Source organism: Danio rerio, chromosome 3 (genome assembly GCF_049306965.1).
Source record: "Danio rerio strain Tuebingen ecotype United States chromosome 3, GRCz12tu, whole genome shotgun sequence".
Lineage (NCBI taxonomy): Eukaryota > Metazoa > Chordata > Actinopteri > Cypriniformes > Danionidae > Danio > Danio rerio.
The window spans coordinates 2,871,819-2,897,744 of NC_133178.1; the positions used below are offsets into that span (position 1 = coordinate 2,871,819).

The 25,926-nt window shown below is 38.0% G+C and overlaps 2 protein-coding genes across 3 annotated transcripts in view; both read left to right on the plus strand.

The window, feature by feature from the left end:
* Positions 1-25,926, plus strand: part of LOC141381087 (uncharacterized) — a 460,537-nt gene that overhangs the window by 142,549 nt on the left and 292,062 nt on the right. The gene's annotated exons all lie outside the window — the stretch shown is intronic.
* LOC137489838 (uncharacterized) lies at positions 9,226-25,580 on the plus strand. Its single transcript, XM_068217849.2, has 6 exons — positions 9,226-9,291; positions 14,302-14,461; positions 14,746-14,805; positions 14,966-15,532; positions 15,594-16,211; positions 17,005-25,580. The coding sequence occupies exons 2-6, from the start codon at positions 14,440-14,442 to the stop codon at positions 23,934-23,936; spliced, it is 8,199 nt and encodes a 2,732-aa protein (XP_068073950.2). The 5' UTR covers positions 9,226-9,291; positions 14,302-14,439; the 3' UTR covers positions 23,937-25,580.

Here is a 25,926-nt window from a genome sequence, read left to right on the forward strand (position 1 = left end):
CCTCACCACAATCCAGGTGATGTCTTGAAAAGACAGACTCATAAGTCTCAATCAGATCAACAAGCTTCTCTTTACACTGTGTCGAAACTTCACAGTGACCAATCGGAATAGAGCTTAGCCCTAGCATTTCCAGCTTCTCATTCACATCACTGGGGTCACTGCAAAGACTTCTGGCAGTAAGACTACAGCAGGAACTACTGCATTGCATTTTTCCCACATTCTGCTGAACAGTGAAAGAGTTAGCTGACTGGTCAAAATCCTCTAAAGCAATGCAGGGGGCGACATCTGCAACTTTTGAGTTTCTACGCAGAGTTATTTCAGTGGAAGTGGGGTTGATAATCTTTATGGGTAACCAGCCATCACCCCACAAAGGAGAAACTATCCGGCCAACCATTATCTGTTTATTTACACAAGGCGACGTACATGGCTCAATGAGTACCGTACTGCCTGCTGATAACACTGTGCCCGTAGGCAACCTACCCCACACCAAATGCTCAGTCATAGGCTGAAGAGTTACAGCGTTCTTTAACTTCAATGTGCCAACCTTATCTGGGATGGACTCCCCTCGCCATCTCTCCAGGTTAGACAAAAGGCGAAGAAACTGACTACTGTCACTCTGGCAAGCTGCATCAGGTTTACCCATAACACGCCAAAATCCGTCATTTGACTTGAAATGTCTGATCAGTGGTTTAAGCACATTTGTACCCAAAATAATGGGATCAATCTGTCCTTCAACAAATAAGACTGGGACTATAAACTTGTATCCATAAACCTCGAATTTCAAATCACAAAGTCCTAATGGACTGGTTTGCTTTCCCCCACAACCCACTAAAACAATATCCGCAGACGCCAGCGTGTCATCAGTCATTATGCCTGCCTGTTTTAACATGGGTATTGTGTCTGCATTGATGGTAGTTGCCATCGATCCAGTATCAAGCATTCCTTTTAACTCAATTTTATCCTGCACTAAAACATTAGTGTAAAATAAACTTTCACTTTGAGCAGTTCTCATTGTATTTTGCAAAATTACTTTGCTCGACTTCGGAGCGTTTTCACACACGAAAGCATATACAGATTCAATATCATCATCATCAACGGAGGTTGAATTTATGTGCCTACCATCGCCCTCCTCCAGATGGAGGCTCAACAGTTTCCCTGAGAGGGTTTCTGCCTGTGACCGTCACCAGCTTCAGTTGAACTGTTTGGCACAGGCTGTGATGCAGACATCTCGCACATATCACGTGTATGTCCAGGTAGGTAACAACTAAAGCACAGCCTGTGCAGTCTGCAGTGAGCAACTGTGCTGTGGTTATTACTCTGACATACTTTGCACACTTGTGGTCTTCTAACATTGTATTTGTGATGCCCTGTAGCTCTGCTGGACTGTGTGTTACATGACAATGCCTTCTCTAGCATATTTAACATTTTGTCCATTGTGTTATTTTCGCATACTGCCTGGTCAGGTTCGAACGCACTTTCTGATGGTCTAACAGTTTGAGGCTTACAAGTCGGTGTGCCATACACATCAGTATTGACAGCACTAGCTGCTTGTTGTGAGAACTGACACTCATAAACTTTACGGTCTCTCACAAATTCATCTAATCGGTCCTGTACCTCAACTGCTGTCCATTCACGCTGTGGTTTGCTCAAAAACATCATTGATAGACCTTTATCAGGACAATTACGAATGAACATTACAGCGATCTCCATGTCCCGATCCTGCAAACATCTACCCTCACTTTTCAGATGCTGTTCAGCTAAATCAGCAGCTTTATTCAATCTGATCCAATAATCATAAGGACCCTCATTGTGGAATGGCTTGGTGGCGTAAAAATCAGCCAGGGGGAGACCTGTGGATATTACACCACTAAAGTGCTGTTTGAGGATACGAAACACCATATCTACTTCAACAGTTCTTGAAACTGAGGCACTGTTGCGCAACCAAATCTGAATAACATCCCTCGCTCTGCCCATTAATTTGTTTATGAGCTCATCAATGCATTCTTGTTTGGAATAATTCCCTTTTTCAAGGTAAGCTCTCATTAAATCTTCCCATTCAAAGATCGAACATTTATCTGCACTGTCACCACGAAAGTATGGTGGTTCTTTTCCACTCTTCAGGACAAGATTCATCTTTGAAGCATCAATGATTGTGGTACCACATTGATTCACATGTGAGCACTTTTGACAGTCATAACACGAGTTAGATGTAGGTAGCTGATTGCTAGGGAATAAGCTAGCTTTAATCGACTGACTAATATCAGCGCTCAGTTGTCTCACTTGTTCATGGGACAAAGTCACAGTAGGTTCAGCTATACTCATCTCAAGAGGTGGGATATCATGAGACACTGAAAATTGTACTCTATTAGCATCAGAATCTGTGTTAAATATTTCCCCAGGAATACACAAACTACTGAATGGCAAAACCCCTCTGCCCCTCCCAAAATGATATTCACCCAAACTGCCAGTATCTTTGTTAGAGTGCATCATTAATTATCATGCATAAAATAATAAAAGAAAATAGTGAAATACATTTTTTTTTCCAATAAGCCGACAGCTATATAATCAGGGCAAACTTAAATTAGTCCAGTAGACAATAAATCAATCACTTAAAATTCGAGAATTCACCTAATTAAACTCCATATAACACATTTAGTCCAGCTGGTATAAGGATACGTTGATACGTGCGTTCCCTCGACGACGCGATCAAGTAGAAAAGTTTGACGTCGTCTAATCACCGCAACTTTAGTCCACGAGTCCCCTCGTTGAAGCGGAAAGAGCACGAGAAGTCCGACGCCTCGCGGTCCGTGAAGCACAAGAAGTCCGATGTCTCGCAGTCCGTGAAGCACAAGTCCGACGTCTCGCGGTCCGTGCAGCAATCTCGGGTGTTCGGCAGCCGCTGAACAATCGCGCGGGTCACGTCACCAGTGTAACCGTACTCTCTTTTGCTCTGCGTGGTGTAGTGAATGACGAGAGGACACCATTTTGAGTCTGCACAGAGAATGTTATTATGACAGATTGGCAGCTTCAGCTCATTACATTAAATGTACTCTCCTTAGCTCAAGGTAAAGGTGGAAAAGCAAAGGCGAATGAAAGATGGAGGAAACGAGCGAGAGGCGCCGCGGAAGGCTACGAAGACAGGAAAGGGAAAGAAAACTAGTTCTCACAATTACAAAAATAAGCATGTGAACAGTGACAATCCACATATTACATTGTCAAAATAAAAATCATAAATGCATACCTGCACAGAGAATGTTATTATGACAGATCGGCAGCTTCAGCTCATTACATTAAATGTACACTGTCAACAATAATAACATTCTACAATATAACAAACTGTTTTTACATCAGTAAATATAACAAATGATTAAAATTAAACTTAAATATGCATTTGTGTGTGTGTTAATTATGGCCAGAGCCAAGTTCAATTTGGAAAAGGTAGAGCATACCTCCTTAGCTCAAGGTAAAGGTGGAAAAGACCGCTCAAGCAATAGTGCAACAGGTATGGCTGCTTGGACTATACCACCTTGACGTTAATCCAAGGGGGGGAAGAGGTGAAACCACTGTCACTTTACCGACTCTTTTTACATTTATATTGTGAACCCAAAACAATTTTATATGAACAGTAAGTAAACAGTGGGAAAATATAGTGAAATCAATATACCCGAAATAATCCTGTTACACGACCACAAGTCAGGTAAGCTAACCTGTATTTTTTTTAACTCTATGCGTTATGACGTCTTTCACAATTATCCGGAATATGCAGGTGTAAGTAATATGAATCATCCACATATCTTTTGCGACTTCATTATCTGAGATGTGAAACACATGAAGCTGCCTGAAGACAATCAGTGCAGTCCCGTGCGCACACACATAAGAGACACGAACGTGCTGGTGGAGTGAGTGTGTGTTTACAGCAGTTTGGCTGATAAATATGAATTTGTAGCTAAATCGTTTGCCCGGAAAGCAGCATTTCGTATTGTTTACATCGTTGCTACAGCATACCGTTAACGCTAGACACTGTACATGTCATGATCAATTTTAACAAATAAAAACACTTACTTGTAGCTTACAACTTCTGCTTTGAGAGATTTTAGCCGAATCCAGCACTGAACTGGCAGAGATTCTAGAGCTGTTTTGTCAAATCATGCTTGGTGATTATTTTATAATTCTCTGGAAGATAATTAATATTGAACTGTAAGCACTTCTGTCTTTGTGTCGTGTCCTTTGGAAGCCCAAATACAGAAACAGATGAAGCTCTGTGGAAACAGCTGTGTTTAGACGCATTTATAGCATCTCTGCTATAACGTTACAGTGCATCTGGCCACGGCCTTTACCTGCATGCACAGTGTGTGTGCGCAGTAAACAAGCTTGTGATGTCACAGGGGGCGGAAGTATTTTTTTGTAGTCCCCAAAATTGGTTCATTGTAGGCTTTGCTAAGCTAACTCTGTAAAAACCAAGGTCTCCCTTTGCATTGAACTTAGAACTTTTTACATTCAGAGATGTTGTTTATGTTCACACAGCTATATTACACATCAAGTAAAGTTTAAAATATGAGATCGTAGTGGACCATCCCTTTAAAAAGATTTTTAATAAAACAAAAAATTATTTATAAATGAACCATCTGCAAAGGTCTCATTAATCTAATCTCGTGAGCTTGAGATTTATTTCGATATGTCATAATTAGAGATACAATAATTCACAGTGAACATGAAATTTAAATCAATAAAAACTTTGAATGCATCATGATACAAGTGTTAGACAGAGGGTGGCAATGTTTTACAGCAGCAAACAAACTTGTGTTGTCTACACCAGGGGTTTTCAAACTTTTTCAGCTGAGGGCCCCTTTGTGTAGGGCGAATTCTTTCGGGGACCCCCAAAAAATAAAAATCACACCACCCCCTCAAATTAACAACTGTACTTAATTTTTTTAAATTGTATTATTCAATACATTTATATTATTATATATTATTCAATAAATCTATATTATTCATTATCTGGATTAATTTTTGTAAGATGTTAGTTGAGTTGACATGGTTTCAGTGCTTCAATCTATTGATCAAATCTTCATGCGCAGTGTTCATTGTGGTCTGCTCTAACTGGATTCCATCAAGCCATATTTTGTGTTCGAGTCATCACGTTTACATAGTTTTTTATGCCATTTTTATGCTTTTTTTCAGCCTATGCACAGCTAGACTCTTCTGTATTTACCCTTACAGCAGAGACTCTAAATGTATCTAAAGATTTAAAGTTTTAAAGAGTTTTGTCATTCATCAGCCTGTTAACAGTTCACTGTACTGTTGTAACTAGCAATACTACAATAGAGGCTGTAGTGGTTCAGTGTGTTTTGTTTATTTTTATTCATTTTTTTTTGTGCACATCATAATTTACTCAGGTCGACAATCCTGACTTACACTGATAAAAAATAATTTCCTAAATGCAATCTAGAATTGGGTATTCAAGTTCAAAGAGCCACAAATTTTACTTTGCTTAATTTTAGAAGCTTTGCTGACTTTAAAATGTTCATACCAGTGTGTTCTATTAATAATAATACTGAACATTACATTTAAATTAGTTACACAAACAAATATGGGAAAAAAGTGGAACACCTTGAAAAAAATGCATTTATATTCAGAGTATTAAAATTTGATCAGATATGTTGAGCTCCATTAAATACAGAGCACTAATACATTTTAATATTTAATAATTAATTAGCTCTATAACATAACATAAACAGATACATTATAATTTTTAAAGGCTATAGTGGTTTTTCTCAGGGTGTTTTTTTTAATCATCCAGTTATGAACCAATGTGAGTAAGAGGTTCACTGCAGAGCTCATCCAGCTGTCATTAGTGTAACAGGAGTGAAACTGAGCACTTGCTGATGTGATGACAGCTCCATTCATTGTTATTGCAGCACTTTTTGCTTTACAATTTTAATATGTTTGTTTGCCATGCTGCAAAGAGGACCGTCTGATATTTTTACAATGCAAAGTGTAAAGCCTGTCGCACTTTGGACGAGGTGCAATGTTGTGCCGTGTCTTTAAAATGCTATTTGTTCCCCATGAGTGAAGCCTGTGCAGAGAGGCGCGCACTCCGCAGCACCCAGCTGATCGGTTACTTAGGAACGCAAGCCATAAACAGAGAAGTGCTTTCAGACACCGATAATGTTCTTATTGATTATGTATTTTAACTGAAATATTGTCAGTAAATAGACCTGAGCATTCATTTAGTTGTTTAGCGTAAAAGAGGTAAGTGAAAGGTAAACGTCGTCAGGTGCAGCAGACAAGAGCCAAAAATCACAGGAAGTGCCCGGCCAGAAGCGCTTATTCAATAAAAGTCCCCGTGCACAGAGGCGGGCCGCTGCGCTTCTTTTCCTGTTTCACGAAAGTGTCAACTGCATTTAAATAACATAAGCATAAAGCTTAATTTTTGCAGTACTTTTGAGCTCAAATTATAATAAAAATATATTAACCTTCAGAATGATGCTGGACACAAAATTCATCCATGTGGAGCCATTGATTACCCCTTATCTAAAAATTTTTGCGGCCCCCCTAGCGCCATCTGGCGGCCCCCCAGGGGGCCGCGGCCCCCAGTTTGAAAACCCCTGGTCTACACATCAGCTATTACAAATTTCCAGCAGCAAACAGTTTCAAGCATGGCGATGAGTGTTTATATTATTAATGAAGCGCCATCCTTATTTAAATCAGTGCAAAATAAAAATGTTATAAAGTTTATATAATGTAATAAAGTGTTCTAGTTCTAGTGACTACACAGTTAAATATGATAAGTTACTTTGAATAAAATAAGACCTGTGGTGTTTCTACAGTCAGGTGTTTTTCTAAAGCTGCAGTTCCTCAATCTTTCCGCTAGAGGTCAGTGGACATAAACTGTGTATTACACTTTTATCTGACACCAATTTGGATTGTTGTTACAATAAAACCATACAGGATCATTCAAAAAATGCACCATCTATTGTAGCTGATGTCTCAATGTCAAACATTAGCTTTATGTATCCTGTATTATCAGGCAATTTGCAAGTGCATAGTTTTAATACTTCTAGTTAAATGGCCCACTTCACTTTTTTTAAGTATTAGTTTGTGTAAGAAGAGCAAATGCTGATCCTAGAACAAATGAATATTTAACTAATGTAGTATTGTGACTTCACTCAATGAATTAAATTAAAATGAAAGTACAGCTTAACATTTATTCCAGGGAGTCATCTATACTGAGAAAGGATTGTGTGTATGCTAATCAATTGTTTCACGCTGTTTTCTAATTTAATGCAAAATGCTTATTGAGAAATATGATGAAGTCTATATGATGAAACTGCACGCTTAAAAAAACAGGACAGATGAGGCCAACTTTAACATGGCAAACAAATTTACTTGTGTGTATTTTTGTTGTTTTGTGTTTACCAGAACATTCATCAGCATCTATTGTTGTAGCTTTTACTTTATCTTAATTCAGATTTTGTTAGTTTGTTTGAAGCTAAGCAAATCAAATTCTTGTTTTTTTTTTTTTTTTTTTGAGAGGAAATTTGCCCTTATAAATCTTTTCTTCAGAACAGAATTAAATGATTTGTGAAAGTTGCATGATTCCTACCAGGGTTTAACTACTGACTTCTTATTTAATAAAGAAAAAACTAAGGAAAATGAAAACATTTATGGGTCATTATCTCTATAAAGTGCCTCTGATGTTCCACAAGATTAAATCAGTCCTATATGAACATAGTGTAAAATAATGAAATTCTGATGTGTTGATATTGTGTTAATTTGCAAGTACAACTTGTACTAACCCTAACCCCAACCCCAAACTTATAGTCTACTGATAATCTAATAAGAACTAGTTGGCATGTAGATGCAATGTAACTTCAACTCAACAAATGGACCATCAAAATAAAGTGTGACCAACGATTTGTAAATATTCTTATTGTCTTTAACAAGTTATTTGACAAAATAAGTCATTTGGATCACTTTTATTTTGTTTTTATAATATTATTAATCATTTTGCATGTGTCCTTGAAATCGCTATCCACCCTGTCATGATGTGGTAAATGCCCCTTTAAGACCCCCTCTGATGTACTCATTGGCATCCCTCATGCCCATTTTGCTTTTCTTCAGATGAGGTTAAAACATCTGATGTGCACTTTAAAACTATCTACACTTGTTATCTATTTTCCCCTCATATTGTGTTTGAAACTGAAACTCAAGCTTAACATTTTACTCCCTATCATAGTCAAATATTAATGAATATAAATAATTTTCAAAAAACAAAAATAAAGCTTGTAAACTGTGTACAAAGAGCTTGAATATACAAACACTTGAATATATAAACATCAGCTGCAGGTACAACATGTGCTGAATGAATGCTATCTTTAGCCAAAAATGTCCTCCATGTCATTGTCCACCCTGTCACAAATCCTTCCTTGACAGGGTGAACATATGCATTGTTATTTATTTATTTATTTTTTTTTAGTGTTAATTTGTGAATGTTTTATGTTACAACACTTATACACACAAACTACACCAGTAGATACAATACATGAGTGGACAATACAAACCTTTTGGCAATATCTGTTTCAGTCTTTATAAAGGAAATCCTTTTAAAGTCTAAAAAATGGAGCTTATTGAGTGTTTAAATAAAAAATACATGCCAATGTCCACCCTGTCATCTTGTTTGCCATGTTCAAATTTCATGAAAATAAACTAATTATTTATATACATGCAAAAGAATGTGCAACAATTGCATATTTTGTTGGGAAATAAGTGGTTTGTATTATTTCATTAATCTAAATAGACTTTTCAGTAAAGGGACACATTATCTTTATGAAAATATACATTTTATAATTACACTGCAATGAAAATACACTTATACTACTTGAAATTTGTCCATGACAGGGATAATTTGAGGTTTTTTACGGTTTTTCTGCTTGCAGATTATTTGTTAAAAGTGCAGGAGCTTTATCAACATTCATTTCCTACAGCCTGTGCTCTAATTAAAACAACTATGTGGTTAAATCAAAAATCTACAAACTTATTTAATTTTTTTAATTCTGACGTTTCAAAGGCACTTTATAGTGTTAATGACCCTTATAGTAAGTGAAAGTGTTTTTAAAATAAACAGCTCATCAATGCTTGCATGGCCGAACTGGCAGAAAAAACCTGTTGTTCAGGTAGAAACAGGTTTATACCTGTTAAACATCACTACCTCCACCCACAAACAGATTTTTCCTGATCTATCGCTGGCTACAAGAAGAAAAACACAATGATCAAAACCTCAGCACACAGGTATCGCATTTACAAATAAATATTTAGTCTATGTATTAAAATTCAATTTATAACAAAAACTAAACATGAGTTTATTTTAAAGGTGAAGTATTGTAAAAGTTGCAAGAACATCAGTTTCACTTTAGTTATTGTGCTAAAAACATTTCGGTGTTGAAAAGCATAAGAAATATTGGCTGATGTATTTAGTTTATTGTATGTTGTTAAACATGTTGGAGTAGAACCATGATTCAGAATTAATTTACAATTTCAGTATTTAGACAAAAGATTCACATCATGTTCACTACAAAACAAGAGTTACTCACTTGCAACTGCAGTAGCTACACTTATTTTAAGCAGAAAATTAATTTGACATCATAGTTCAATTTTATGAAGAACAAACAATACAAAATATTACATTTCTCAATTATCTATTTTTAACTTTAACGTGAAGTATTCTTGGATTACTTATTTCTACTTTAGTCTGTCTCAATGAAATGTTTAAAGGGGTGGTCCAGAGAGTAATTTTAAGGTTTGGTTGTGTTTAAAAGATGCAAAGCAATGTGTGCTCATGCTTCACTTGTAGAAAATCAGGTTATTTGTTCATATATCTCACTTTGATTATATACAGCTACTCAGCTAACATAAAAACAAATGTCATATGTCCTAGTTCCTCTGAAGGCCCGCCCTTAAGAGGCTCTGATTGGTCAGCTAACAAAATGTGTAGTGATTCGCCAATCAGCTCCACGTCACCAGTAAAGCATTGACCCGTGTGAGCTTTGATTGATTTTTCTGCTGCAACATGAGTTAGTAATATAAAACATTCACATATCTTTTGCGAGTTCCTTACTTGAGATGTAGAACGCAGTGAACGCTGCCCTATGAAGAGACACTGCGGCGCTGGTAAAGATTGTGGCTGTATACAGCATTTTGATGAATAAATATGAATTTGAAGCTAAATTGTTAGCGGTGCCAAACAGCATTTCCTGTTGTTTACATGCTTGTTACAACAAACCATTAACGCTAGACACAGTGCATGTCAAAGATCAATTTTAACATATTAAAATCACTTATAGGTTGTGGCTTAGAGCTCACAGCTTCTGTTTGGTGGAGCTTCTTCTTTGAGGAGTTTTTAGCTGAATCCAGCACTGAACTAGAAGAGATTCTGGAAGTTTTTCTTTGTCAAATGCTTGCTATATATATATTTTTATAATCCTTTGGAACATAATTAAAATTAAACTATAAGCACTTCTCTCTTTGTGTCGTGTCATTTGGAAGCCCAAACACAGAAACAAAAGAAGCTCTGTGGAAAGATCAGCGTTTGGACACCATTTTAGCTCTCTCTGCTACATTATAGCCGCTCCCCTCTGCTGTCCGGAGGGTATGCAGAGGTCTTGTAGAGTCAAGAAAGCTTTGGACAAACCTCCTTTAGAATAAAATATTAAATAACAGTATGTATCTTGGGGTTTTGTTCATGAGTGAGGGAAGGATGGAGCATGACATCGACAGTCATATTGGTGCAGCAGCAGTAATGCGGTCAATGTACCAGTCCGTTGTGCTAAAGAAGGAGCTGAACCAAGTGGCAAAGCTCTCGATTTACCAATCAATATATGTTCCTACTCTCACCTATGGTCATGAGCTTTGGGTCATGACTGTGTAAGACTTCACAATATCAGACCTTGAGAACTGTTATGGAATTTCATGAGACAAGACCATAAGAATTGATATGCAAAACAACAATAGACTTTCTGATCTGAGAAGAACATCAGGAAAGCATCTGTTCAACTGTTCTATTCAAATCACTGTTGACAATGCAAACACAGGCTGGAAAAACAAAGCTATACCACACCAGGGGGTAATGCGAGAAAGTCACCCTTCTCCTTTAACCTCATTTTCACATAAAATGTCCAGGGGTTTTAATATGGTGTAATTTGTATCTCTATATTCATGTTTGGTATCATTTTAAATGTCTCAGTGTGACTGGTAAATTGGTCTTAATTTCACTGTAATATTTTACTGGTTTAGGTTAATTTGGTTTTTGATTTGGATAAGATCTCTGCCAGATGCTCCTTCTCCTTAGAAATGGTTGACTCCTCAAATTCACCAGGCAAGGGTCTCTGTGACACCTCTATTGTCTTGATTTTTTGGCTGTTTGTTTTGACTTGAGTATATAAGGTAGAGATGTGGTATGGGTCAGGGGGATCTTGTAGCCAGAACCTCCATTGCAGCATCTTTGAGACTTATGGTGTAATGTACTTCTCTGGTCCGGTATGCATCCATAATTCTTTAATTTATCTTTGAGTGATGGATGTTGTATTCTTACAGTCTCATCCCTGAATTGGCTTCCTGGTGGTTTTATTATGTAATTGTCAGAATACAATTTTACCTGACAAATAAAAGTTTTGATTCATTCTAAATTCTCCTGAAATCTTTTATATCCAGTAGATTAAGTGGAGTCTTACACTATCTTTATGGTTCGACATGATTAGATTTTGATTCTAAGGCACATTTGACTGTACAGAGCCGTTTTGGCATGTCAGCATGGAGATCTTTAATCAACTTATTGCTGAAAGTAGCAAGTTGCACGTGCTTGGCTATTTTTGCTATTCGTTTAGTAATGTGTGAGCAGTTGGCAACCAGCCTATTTGATTTTTAGTTAATCCTGCGCCCTCTAATTTCAGAGTGTCGACATACTGTCCGTGAGAAGATGCACAAACCCTGGGCGTGAAACTCTGAGCTCTAAATCCAAACTCTAAATTAAGTCACAAATGATGAATGTGATCCATTCTTCATTCATTCATTTTTCTTGTCGGCTTGGTCCCTTTATTAATCCGGGGTTGCCACAGCGGAATGAACCGCCAACTTATCCAGCAAGTTTTTACACAGCGGATGCCCTTCCACTCACAACCCATCTCTGGGAAACATCCACACACACATTTACACGCACACTCATACACTACGGACAATTTTAGCCTACCCATTTCACCTGTACTGCATGTGTTTGGACTGTGGGGAAAACCGGAGCACCCAGAGGAAACTCGCGCGAAGGCAGGGAGAACATGCAAACTCCACACAGAAAGGCCAACTGAGCCAAGGTTCGAACCAGTGACCCAGCGACCTTCTTGCTGTGAGGCCACAGCACTACCTACTGCGCCACTGCCTCGCCGTGATCCGTTCTTACAATTAGAAATACTGTCTAAATTTTAAGATCACTTAAATTGTAATCTTTCAAACAACACAATTCTTTTCAGAAGCACTAGAAAAGGCTAACATGCATTTAACCTTTGACCATGCTGTTAGTTTCCTCATTGGACTAATAGATGGACTCCTACAACTGAAAGGACAAGATCTCGGATACAATCGGCAGAATTGAGTTTCCTTACATGGTGGCAGGGCACACCCTTATAGACAGGGTAAGGAGCTCTGTCACCCAGGAGGAGCTCGGAGTAGAGCCGCTGCCACTCACATCAAGAGAAGTCAGCTGAGGTGGCCCGGGCATCAGGCATGTTTCGGATGCCTCCTGGACGCCTACCTAGGGAAGTATTCCAGACATGTTCCACTGGGCGGAGGCCTCGACGAAGCCCTAGGACAGGCTGAAGGGACTAATGCCCAATCCCAATTCTACCCCTTAGCCCATCCCCTTACCCCTACCCCTTGTTCTGCATGTTCACGTGATGGGGTAGGGGTGTCTCAATTCTCTTTAGCTTTAGGTGTAGGGCTAAGGGGAAGGGCTAGATACCCCTTAAAACAAAGATTTTTCAGGACCACACTCGAAACCGAGGGGTAATAAAATTTCACAGAATACACCATCTACAATGGCAGCATGTCTGCACACGGAAAGCAGGAGATCCACAAATTTGTATTTTTCTTGTCATTATTATGAATTTTTAAGACAAACAAGCAAGAGATTGTGATGACATATGATGACGTGTGCAGGTGCTGTAGTGGTGTCCTATTTCTTAGGGTTAAATTTTAAAGCCCTTCCCCTTCACACTCTGTTTCAAGGGCCAAGGGGGAGGGGTACAAAAATAGAATTGGGATTGGGCCTATGTTTTTCGGCTGGCCTGGGAACGCCTCTGGATCCCCCCGAAGGTGCTAGAGGAAGTGTCTGGGGAGAAGGAAGACTGGGGTTCTCTCCTGAGACTGCAGCTAAAGACTGTTTACATTTAGTTAAAGTCAGAATTATTAGCCTTTGAGTTTTTTTTTCTTTTTAAATTGTTTCCCAAATGATGTTAGACAAAGCGAAGAAATTTTCACAGTATGTCTGATATTTTTTTCTTCTGGAGAAAGTCTTATTTGTTTTATTTCAGCTAGAATGGAAGCAGTTTAAAAAAAAATAAATACTATTTTAGGGACAAAATTATTAGCCCCTTTAAGCTAATGCTTTTTCAGATAGTCTACATAACAAACCATCGTTATACAATAACTTGCCTAATTACCCTAATTAATCTAGTAAAGCCTTTAAATGTCACTTTAAGCTGTATAGAAGTGTCTTGAAGAATATCTAATCTAATATTATTTATGAGTGTTCTTGCACTATTATTATTTGAGTTATTAAAACTATTGTTAAGAAAAGTGTTGAAAAAAAATCTGCTCTCCGTTAAACAAAAATTGGGGAAAAAATAATTCAGGGGGTCTAATAATTCTGACTTCAACTGTATTCATTTTAAAATGCATTGTGCTGTGGTTATTCACTCAAAAGTGCTGCAGACCCATTTTAGTTTGAAAACGCAGGTTGTTTTTTAAAAATGAGGTCATGGCAGTGCACATTTGCTGACTGAACAAAAGGCTAAGGTAAAACTTAAAAACTCATGGTCTTGAGGATAACTTCATTTGTTTAAATACTGTAAACATGCTATGTATTCTATGCTGAGGTACAGTATTCCTAAAGGGTATTTAAGTGTTACTTTAGGGGATTTGTTTTCACAATGTATACAAATCATATCAAAAACCGTGACAACAGAAACAAACTAACAATTTTGAAAAGCTTTTTGACGGTAATATAATTACTCACATTTATGTACATATGTGCAGCTCCATTCAACAGTATGTGCTGAAATGAAGAGGAACTCTGTTACTGTGTGCACATATCTCCATGGAAGAGACAGAATTTGAAGAAGATGATCAGCTAGAGACTGATTTGGGAGACGAAGGAGAAAACACAATATCGAAATGTCAAAAGCTGAAAACACAGGTGAGAACCTGACTAATTTTCAGTTTCAGAAACAATTCAATTCAGCTTTAGTACACAACTTAATTTATTTTAGCACTTTTCTTTTGTATATTATTTAAAAATGACAAATTGAAAAGATTTTATTCTCAAGACTTAAACCATGGTCTCACACTTTCACATAAAGTATGCAATTAGCGGGTATTATTGTAATTGCTGCTGTCAATTCGTTAAGGAAATGTCTATATCTTAGTATGTTACTGTGATGAAAGTCAAATATATGTACTGTACGGCTTTGTTCCATACAGAGACTGTTGCCTGCAATCCTCCTCGCAGAAGAAGAAGGAGCAAAGACAAACCTCCTCAGAGTAAGTCTTCAACTATTCTTAAAAGTAGAAATCAGTTTGAACTTTTACTTGTGAATTCTGGTCTTTTGTGATGTTGAATTGCCATCATAACACATTACATATCAAATATGCTCAGAGTAACCGTATGAAGTTATTTCACTCACTCCTTCACTCATTGCAGTGAGGATTGTTCTCCTGGGGAAAAGTGTATTAGAAAACAGCCGTGTGGGAAACTTGATCTTGGGCAGATCAGCGTTTGACAGTGAAGCTCCTCCAGATGTTGTGGAGAGAGTGGGAGGAAGACTGAAGAACAGACACGTGACGCTCATCAACAGTCCTCAACTGCTCAACACACACATCTCAGATGATCAGATCACACAGATGGTCAGAGAGTGTGTGAGTTTGTCTGATCCAGGACCTCATGTGGTGCTTCTGCTCCTCCAACATCAGCAGTGTTCAGCAGAAGATCAAGAGCGTGTGGAGAAGCTGCAGGACTCTTTCTCTGAGCGCCTTCTTCAACACACCCTGGTGCTCAGCACACAAGAGCCCACTGAACCCAATCAGATCCTGCAGAAGATCATCCAGAAGTGCTCCAACAGACACTTCAGTCTTCAGACAAGCAGCTCTGCTGATCATCTTCTGCAGGCCTTTGAGGACATCGAGCGGAGCAATGAGGGACGACACCTGATTTCTGCTCAATATGAAGCTTATAAGTATTTCTCAGTGGAACAACAGGCCACACAAAGAGGTGAGTGTGAGATTATCTGATGTTTCTTGTGATGTTTACACTGTTTAATCTTCTTCTGCAGTTTCAGACTGTGAGAGGCTGAATGTGTTGGTGTGTGGGAGCGACGGCTCACTGAAATCCTCCATCTCAGAGCTGATCCTGCAACACACACACAGAAGATCAGAAAGTGTGAGGACAGACGTGGATCTTCATGGTCGTCTTATCAATGTGCTGGAGCTTCCAGCTCTGTTCAACACTGGGCTCTCAGAGGAGGAAGTGATGCGCCAGACTCTCCGCTGTGTGTCTCGCTGTCATCCTGGAGTTCATGCTTTCCTCCTCATTATTCCTGACGCTCCACTGACTGATGAAGATAAAGCAGAAATGGAGGAGATCCAGAAGATCTTGAGCTCCAGAATCAACAAACACATCATGATCCTCATCATGCAGAATTCAGATCATCAGACAGCAGAACTCAATGAAGAAACACAGACTGTCATTCAGAGTTTTGGAGGAAGACATCGTTACTTTAATCCTGAAACACAAGTGTCCACATTGATGGAGAACATTGAGAAGATGCTGGAGGAAAACAGAGGAGGCTTTTACTCCACAGAGACATTTCTGGAGGTGCAGATGGAAAAACTGATGAAATATGAAGAGAAGAAGAAAACTAATTCATTGGACATACACTTACTACCAAAAGGTGATGATTTGAAAGAAATTAAAAATAGAAATTAAACTGAGAAATTAAAAAAAGCTTATTTATGAAATAATAAATAGCATAAAAGAAATTCTAAATGCTGGCATGGTGGTTCAGTGGTTAGCACTGTCACCTCAAAGCAAGAAGATGGCTGGTTCGAGCCTCGGCTTGAACAGTTGGCATTTCTGTGTGGAGTTTGATTGTTCTCCCCGTGTTGGCGTGGGTTTCCTCCGGGTGCTCCAGTTTCCCCCCAGGGTCCAAACACATGAGCTATAGGGGAATTAATTAACTAAATTGACCACAGTGTATGAGTGAGTGTGTGTTTCCCAGTACTGGGTTGCAGCTGGAAGGACATCTGCTGCATAAAACATATGCTGGATAAGTTGGTGGTTTATTCCACTGTGGCGACCCCTGAAATTGAGACTAGGCTGAAGGAAAATGAATGAAGGAATGAATTCTAAAATAGTTTTGTGGTGTTTATGAAATTTTAACAGCAGAGGTGAAATTCAGAACTGCAACAATTTGAATGATCAAACGTCAATTTATTCTACTTTTTAAATTAATATTACTATTTTGGCCAGCACAGAACTACTACAATTCTCAGGAGCAATTAAACAAATTTAACAGTAAATCTATGAACTTACATAAAAATATACACATTTTGTTACAAATAAATATAGATTGAAGTTTAGCATTTAAATTAAGAGCATGTTTCTCCTTTCAAATGAAACACTCACCACACACTGATTCACATCTGTTAATGCGGTTTAAAACTGGTGCATTTCCTCTTTTACAGGTTCAGCTGAGAGTGAAAAAGAACTGAGGATTGTTCTTCTGGGAAAAACTGGAGTTGGTAAAAGTGCAACAGGAAACACAATATTAAGAAGAGACGCATTTAAAGCAGAAGAATCATTTGAGTCAGTGTCCAGTGAGAGTGAAGGAAAGTCAACTAAAATCAATGGCAGACGCATCACTGTGATCGACACTCCAGGACTGTTTGATACTGAACTCAGTAATGAGGAGATCAAGAGAGAAATCAGACACTGCATCTCCATGATTCTGCCTGGACCACATGTGTTTCTCCTGCTGATTCCACTGGGACAAAGATTCACTAAAGAAGAGGAATTATCAGTGAAGATCATCCAGGAGACGTTTGGTGAACACTCTCTAATGTTCACAATAGTGCTCTTTACCAGAGGAGACTTCCTGAAGAAGAAAACCATTGATCAGTGTTTGGGGAAACCTGGATCTGTGGTCAGAAAACTGCTTAAAACTTGTGGAAACAGATTCCATGTGTTCAACAATAATGAGCCTGAAGACCGAACACAAGTGTCTGAACTACTGGAGAAGATAGACAACATGGTGAAGGCAAACGGAGGAAGCTTCTACTCATGTAAGATGTTCAGAGAAATGGAGAGAGAAAAACAAGAACAGCAGACGAGGATCCTGATGGACAGAGTCAGAGAAACAGAAGAAAAGATGAAGAAACTAGAGGATGAGAAAGACAGAATAAAGATAATGATGGAGGAAAAACAAGAAAATCATGATACACTTAGACATGAAGTAGAAGAAATGAGGAATGAAAAAGAGAAACTTCAGATCAAGTATGAGACAGAGACAGACAGACTGATGAAGAGAATAGAGACTGAGAGGAAGAAAAGAGAAGAAGAGTATACAGAAAGAGAAGAGAAATATAAAACACAAATAAAAGAGAAAGAGACTGAGGTGAAGAAAGAGCGAGAGACGTTTAGATGTGAAATAGAGGAAATCAGGAGAGAAAAAAAGAAACTTCAGATCCAACATGAGGCAGAAACAGACAGACTGATGAAGAGAATAGAGGATGAACGAGAGATTCATGAAACGGAGAAAAAGAGAAGAGAAGATGAATTTAATGAGAGAGAAGAACAATACAAAAAAGAAATAAAAGCAAAGAAAGAGAGTGAGCAAAAGATGTGTGAGGAGATGAGGAGAGAACAAGAGGAATGTGAAAAACTGAAACAAGAAGAAAATAAAAGACGAGTAGGAGAGGATGAGGAAAGAAGAGAGAAAGAACAGAGAGAATTTTATGAGAAACTGGAAAAAGAGAAAGAAGATATTCAGTCTAAACATGAAGAAGAAGAAAAAAAGATGAAGATTCAGATAGAGCAAATTAATAGAGAAAGAGAAGAACTGATGAAGAAACATGAAGAAGAGAAAGAGAGAATGAAGATGATGATGGAGGAGGAACGACAGAAACAGGAGAAAGAGAAGAAGAGCATAGAAGAACTGATGAAGAAACATGAAGAAGACAAAGAGAGAATGAAGATAAAGATGGAGGAGGAACGACAGAGTCAAGAGAAAGAGAGAAAGACAAGAGAAGAAGAACTCAAAGGAGAAATAAGAGAAGAAGAGAAACATCAGAGAGAGATAAAAGAGGACATGAAGAGAGAACGAGAGACATTTAGACATGAAATAGAGGAAATGAGGAAAGAAAAAGAGACAATAAAAACTGAATATGAGACAGAAATAGACCGACTGAACAATAGAATAGAAAATGAAAAGAAGAAAAGAATTGAAGAATTTATAAAAACAGAAGAACAATATAAAACACAAATCAAAGCAAAAGAGGAGACTGAGAGAGAGATGAAAGAAAAGATGAAGAGAGAACGAGAGGAATGGGAGAAACTAAACCAAGAGAAAAACAAAAGAACAGAAAAAGATTGGCATGAATTTAATGGAAAATTGAAACAAGAAAGAAATAGACTGGAACGAGAGAAAGACGATCTTCAGTCTAAACATGAAGAAGAAGAAAACAAGATGAAGATCCAGATAGAACAAATAAACAGAGAAAGAGAAGAACTGATGAAGAGACACGAAGAAGAGAAAGAGAAAATGAAGATAATGATGGAGGAAGAGCGACAGAATCAGGAGAAAGAGAGAAAGAGAAGAGAAGAAGAACTGAAAGAAGAAATAAGAGAAGAAGAGAAACATCAGAGAGAGATGAAAGAGGAGATGAAGAGAGAACAAGAGACATTTAGACATGAAATAGAGGAAATGAGGAAAGAAAAAGAGACAATAAAAATTGAACATGAGACAGAAACAGACAGACTGATGAAGAGACTAGAGGATGAACGAGAGAATTATGAATTAAAGAGAAAGAGAAGAGAAGAAGAGTTTAATCAGAGAGCAGACCAATATAAAAGAGAAATTAAAAAGGCAGAAGAGAGTGAAGAAAAGATGCAGGAGGAGATAAATAAAGAATGGGGGAAAATGGAGAAACTGAAACAAGAAGAAAAGAAGAGAAGAGTAGAGGATGAGAAAAGAAGAGAAAAAGAACAGAGAGAATTTAATGAGAAACTGAAAGGAGAGAAATACAGAATGGAGAGAGAGAAAGAAGATCTTCAGTCTAAACATGAAGAAGAAAAAAATAAGATGAAGATCCAGATAGAACAAATGAACAGAGAAAGTGAAGAACTGATGAAGAAACACGAAGAAGAGAAAGAGAGAATGAAGATGATGATGGAGGAAGAGCGACAGAGTCAGGATAAGGAGATAAAGAAAAGAGAAGATGAATATACAGTAAGAGAAACACAATATAAAACACAGATAATCCAAGAACGAAAGGAATGGGAAAAACAGATACAAGAGGAAAAGAAGAGAAGAGAAGAAGATGAAAAAAGAAAAACGAAAGAAAAACAGATATCTGATGAACAGATGCAGAGACTGAAGAGTGAAGTTGAGGGGAAAATCAAAGAGATAGAGAGAATAGAAAAAGAAAAACAAGAACAACTAGAGGATTCAGAGAAGAGACTGAAAGAAGGAAGAAAGATGAGAGAAGATCAACAAAAGACAAATGAAGATAATCTGAAACTGCTGGAAGAACAGCATGAAGAAGAACTGAAGAGGAGACGAGTGGAGTGGAGATGGGACTATCATCTATTTCACAGACTTCATCTTGATTTTCGAAACCTCAAAAAACTTAGGTCAGATGCTCTTCACATAACTAAACATTCATTAAGGTCTCGTTATTTGTGTGCTGAAGAGGAGCTGATTCAGACATTCATACAGAAACTACTGATGATGGACTATAGAGCACGATACATTAGAGTCAAAGAGACCAGAGAACATCAAATCCAGCAGAGAGAAGGTAACAGCGGTCATATGTTATCTTTGTCTTCATATAACACAACATCAACTCAGTCTGAGCGAATTCACCCGATGGATGTTCAGATGGCTGTGTTTCATTGTGCTGATGGTTTCCTGAGACAGCTGATGGTCACTAAACTGTCCCAGTGTCAGTTCGCTCTGCCTCTGCTTGTTCCTGATATATTCACAAAACAGATTGAGTTTCCTCTCTGGACATTCAGACAAATCACCAAGAGCTGGAAGATCAGAAACACCAACAATGAAACCATCAGTCAAACCCAGCCCATCTACAAGGCACAAACTCCAATGGTGTTTTTCTTCAGGTTTGGCTCTGTGTCTTCATCCAAGTCTCAGCTGATGAACAGTCTGATCAATGACAAACACAACACGTTCTTCCACAGGAACTGCCCAGGCAGCAGCAGATCCAGAGTCCTGATGGATGGAGTGGTGGAGATCGCCTGGTTCTGCCCTTCTGGATCAGATGATGATAAATTCATTGACTTTGTGGCCTTCTGTAATCTACATGGAGATGCAGGAGACCATGAGAAACAGTGGAGGATCCTTACTGACATGGCCTCAGTCAATGTGGTTATTTTACCACAAATAGACAGGAACGACAAGCATGCAGAAACAATCCAAAGCTTGTATAAGAACAGTAAGCCACTCATTTGCCTTTTAACTGAGAATGAAAATGTAATCAGGACCAAAAAAGGAAACTATACAATTGGCCTGAAAGGCAGAAATCAGTCAGATGTGTATGAAGATCTCAGAGGAGCTATAAGCGATTGTATCTCAGAATCATCTCCCACTTTCAGACTTGAAGATGTGTCCAAACACTCAGACATCAGAGTAGATGAGGAAGATGATGAAGACTGCAGGAGAGGAAGAGCAGCAGCACAACAGATGATCAGTTTACTGAAGGAGAAAATACTGACAGAAATCAAAGAATCATTTCTGCCTCATCAGGGGAAACTGTGGCATCAGTGGAGTCAGAAGAACAAAGAACTACATCGACTTCAAGGAGAAATAGAAATCAGCAAAAAAAAAACAGAATTAATGCTAATTCGTGCAAAGCAACACAAATCTAACATCAGTGAGTTTATGAAGCTCTTTGTTAAAGAGATGAACTCGTACATAAATTCTGAACATAAGATGTTTTTTCTTAAATGGGTCGCAATCCTCCTGGATAAACATACATCAGCTGACCTTTCATATCTGTATCACAAATATGATGAAAAGTGGTCAGAAATCTCAAAATTGAAACTGAACCATGACAAAAGACAACTTAACACTAAACAAACTGAACTTGAGAGAATATCTGAGGATCTTCAAGCTGCAACCTTTGGTCTGGAGCACATCATGAGGGAGATCGGTCAGATCTATGAATCATGTTCATCTGTGAAGGAGAACAAGAAAGATCTGCCGGTTCACTTCTCTTCTCTCCCGAGTCTCGCAGCAGAGATGATGATCTCTGGGTTTCCACTGGAGCTGATGGATGGAGATGCTGCTCATGTTCCTCTGGTCTGGATCTCTGCTGTTTTTGATCAACTCATCCAGAAACTGGGAGACCGCACCAGAGTCTTTGTGCTGTCAGTTTTAGGGATCCAGAGCTCTGGGAAATCCACCATGCTGAACGCCATGTTTGGACTCCAGTTTGCCGTCAGTGCTGGCAGAACAACCAGAGGAGCTTTCATGCAGCTGGTCAAAGTGTCTGAGGAGATGAAAACACGGATGAACTGTGACTATATTCTGGTTGTTGATACTGAGGGTCTTCGTGCTCCAGAACTGGCTGGAAGATCAACAAGAGATCATGACAATGAATTGGCCACATTTGTTGTTGGTCTTGCAAATCTGACACTGGTCAATATCTTTGGGGAAAACCCGTCTGAGATGCAGGACGTTCTTCAGATTGTTGTTCAGGCCTTCATGAGGATGAAGAAGGTCAGACTTAATCCCAGTTGTGTGTTTGTGCATCAGAATGTTTCAGACATCACAGCTGGACAGAGACACATAGAGGGAAGACGACTGCAGGAGAAACTGGATGAGATGACAATACTTGTTGCTAAAGAAGAAGACTGTGATGCTCAATGTTTCAGTGATGTCATTAGATTTGATGTTCAGAATGATGTGAAGTATTTTGCTCAGCTCTGGGAGGGCAGTCCACCAATGGCTCCACCCAATCCAAACTACTCAGATAATATTCAAGAACTGAAGGAAACTATTTCATTTAAATACTCAAAATTGGATGGAATGATGGTGGATACATTAAAGGATCATATAAAAAATCTCTGGAAGCTTTTAATGAATGAAAAGTTTGTCATCAAAGCTTTTACTGAGTCTAAAAATATTCAGGAAAACAATGAAAGAGATCAAAATAATAAATTTAATGAGATTGTTAGGCTGCAGGACATCAAAGAACTTTCCTTTAAACTCAAAGACAAAGTAGATGACAAAGAAACACTGAAGAAAGAGTTTAATTTGTTCTGGCAACAGTGTGATAAAGACATTGGGTACAGAAGAAAGAAAGACGAGTACTATAGTATTTTCTGGAAAAACTGTCATGAAGTAAAATCAGCTATAGAGTTCATCTGTCAGAAACTGAAAAAGCCCATTGAGCAGAGCGTCTACAAGAAAACTGCCAGAGATTTAGCAGATGAAATGAGATCAAACTGTGAATCACTGAATGGAAACAGATCAAATCTGGAGAAACACATCCTGAAGACACTGGCAGAAGAGGAGGACTTTGACAAATACATGAACTACATTCATAATCCCAAAGATCACTTCAAGAGTTTCATCAGAGATGAAGTCAGTCGCTACATCAGAGATAAGTTCAGCATCAGTGTTTTACCCAAGATGGAGGAGAACATTAAACTCCTGCAGCAGAAGATCATGAACGCAGCACATCAATCTACTGAACATGTTCAAGTCAACAGTGGAGATGTTGGTTTGTGGTTGAAGAGTTTCACACAGCAGCTCTCAGATCAGCTGATCTTCTCTAAAGAAGACCTCAGTGGAGTCAAACATGATGATGTTGATGATTTCAGACTCCTAGAAGATGTGATCAGACAAGAGCTTCCTGCTGTAATGTCAGACATCAGCAGCAGATTCAACACAGACACATTTCCAGTAAAGCTGGACTATAAGTTCAGGCCAGATGAGCTTCTGATTGATCACTTCTGTCGGTGCTGTTGGGTTCAGTGTCCGTTCTGTGGAGTCATCTGTACAAACACCATTGAGAAAGATCATAGAGACCACAATGCTCAATTCCATCGTAATACTGGACTATATGGATTGCATTATAAAAACACAACAAACTTGTCAATTACCATCTGCACATCAGCAGTAGCCAGTGATCAATATTTTCATCCCAATCAGTCAGATGAAAGGTTCCCTTGGAGAGAATACAGAAGAGCAGGAGGAGTTTATGCATGCTGGAGCATCACTCCTGATCTCTCTGAACTGCCCTACTGGAAGTGGTTTGTCTGTAGATTCCAGAAAGATTTGGAAAAATACTACAATAAAACATTTGAGCGGATGGGTAAGATACCAGATGAATGGAAAACACATACAAAAGAAGAAGTGTTTGGGAGTTTGAACTAATTTATATGACACGGATAAACACATACACACACACACACACACACACACACACACACACACACACACACACACACACACACCCCTATAATTTTTCTCATATCTCAAACAAACACTAAATGTTATTAAATATTAAGTGGTTTAAAATATAAGGCTTAGAATAGTAAATTATGGACATGTTTTCATATAAAAATATTTTGTAGCTCTAAATTTAGAACAAAAATTATTGAATAACTATTTAATTATTAAGTCAGTTAATCATATTTTTTTTTTTTTTCTGTTGGACACAACATAATATACTTAGCTTTTCTGTTAAGCGAGAAATCTGAAAACACGTACCATTAACTTTAACAGTAGGAAAAACAAATACCATGGATTCCAATGGCTAAAGGTTTCCAGCTTACAAAAATGACATTAAATAAATCAATAATTTAACTTTTAGAATCTCATTAAAGTTGAGGATCTGATCAAATCACATGACTATCTTAATAAACTTCATTCACTTCTATACATAAAATACTATAACTGATTATTTCCACATCTGCAGGCATACAAGAAATTCTTTATACTATATCTAAATAAAAAAGAGAGATAAAGCACCAGAGTAGGCCAATAGTGTGCAGTGACAGCAGTTTGAGCAACAAAAAACACAATAGACCTACTCTTTCACCGTTTGCTAGAAAATAAAACATATAGGATGTAGGATTAATCTACAAAAAAAAAAAAATCATAACTAATAAACTTAATTTTCTCATGCTATTACTTACATAATAATTATCTGAGAATAGAGAGGAAATGTAATAAACCAAGGGCTGATCTGTGGCCTACAATTATTAAAAATAATACTGTAAATACACATAATATATTCAAGAAACAAAATGTTTTGGATTCAGAGCTTAATATCTAGTGAATGTAATGTGAATAAAAAGTATTACTTTTATGTAAAATTCAAAATAAGGTTTACATTAGAGCACAATGCAAAATGCAGTAATGGATGATGATCTGACAATGAAGAATGTACAAGTGAGATAACCATTCATAATCTTGGAGGATCTTCATCTATAATAATCACATTCACATGCCTGTGATTCTGTGTTACTTTTAAATGTTGTAGTTTTTAATGGAGATGCTGTATCTTACATGTTGGCATGTTTGGCTGCACAGGTGATGGCATTTTGGGGACATTCGAATAATCATCTGTTCTCATTAGAATGCTAAGAACAGATGTAATTCTTTCTGGTGGACAAAAGCACTAGTTGAGCCATCTATATAAGTCTGGTCGCCCAGTTTCCACACACCAGAGATACATAATCTGTGCTAAAATTATCAGTTGTGTAAATGACAACATTGAACATCTGAACCTGAGAAACTGAAAAATCAGACAATAGTGAAAAACTGTTCAACAAACTAGCTTTTGGACAGGCAACTACTTCTACTCGTGAATATGTTTCCTATGTGTACATATGTCAAATGTGCTTATGCTTTTTTATTTGATTATCTCTGAATGCACAGAGCTACAAGATTAATTGTTTGGACTGACGTACCTCCTTTATCAAAACTGATCTCCTGCTTGATGTGTCTGTTATTATATGCGTCATAAATGGTGCAGATGACTGTTTTTCAATTAAACCACTTGTTTCATATTAACAGAGTTTCTGTCAGTTATTTTGTAATGTAATGTAATGTAATGTGTATTTATATAGCGCATTTATTGTGTATGGCCATACACCCAAAGTGCTTCACAATCATGAAGAGGGTCTCTCCACACCACCACCAGTGTGCAGCTCCACTTGGATGATGCGACGGCAGCCACAGGACAACAGCGCCAGTGCACTCACCACACGCCAGCTATTGGTGGAGTAGAGAGACAGTGATCGAGCAAATTCGGTGGAAGGGGATGATTGGGAGGCCATGATCGTAAGGGCCAATAGAGGGACTTTGGCCAGTACACCAGGGTTACACCCCTGCTCTTTCGCAGAGAGTCAGGACCTCA

Coding starts and splice junctions, on each gene's coding strand:
- LOC137489838 (XM_068217849.2), top strand. CDS start 14,440: ATGTCAAAAGCTGAAAACACAG. Junction 14,462..14,745: donor GTCAAAAGCTGAAAACACAG/GTGAGAACCTGA, acceptor TGTTCCATACAG/AGACTGTTGCCTGCAATCCT. Junction 15,533..15,593: donor ACAACAGGCCACACAAAGAG/GTGAGTGTGAGA, acceptor CTTCTTCTGCAG/TTTCAGACTGTGAGAGGCTG.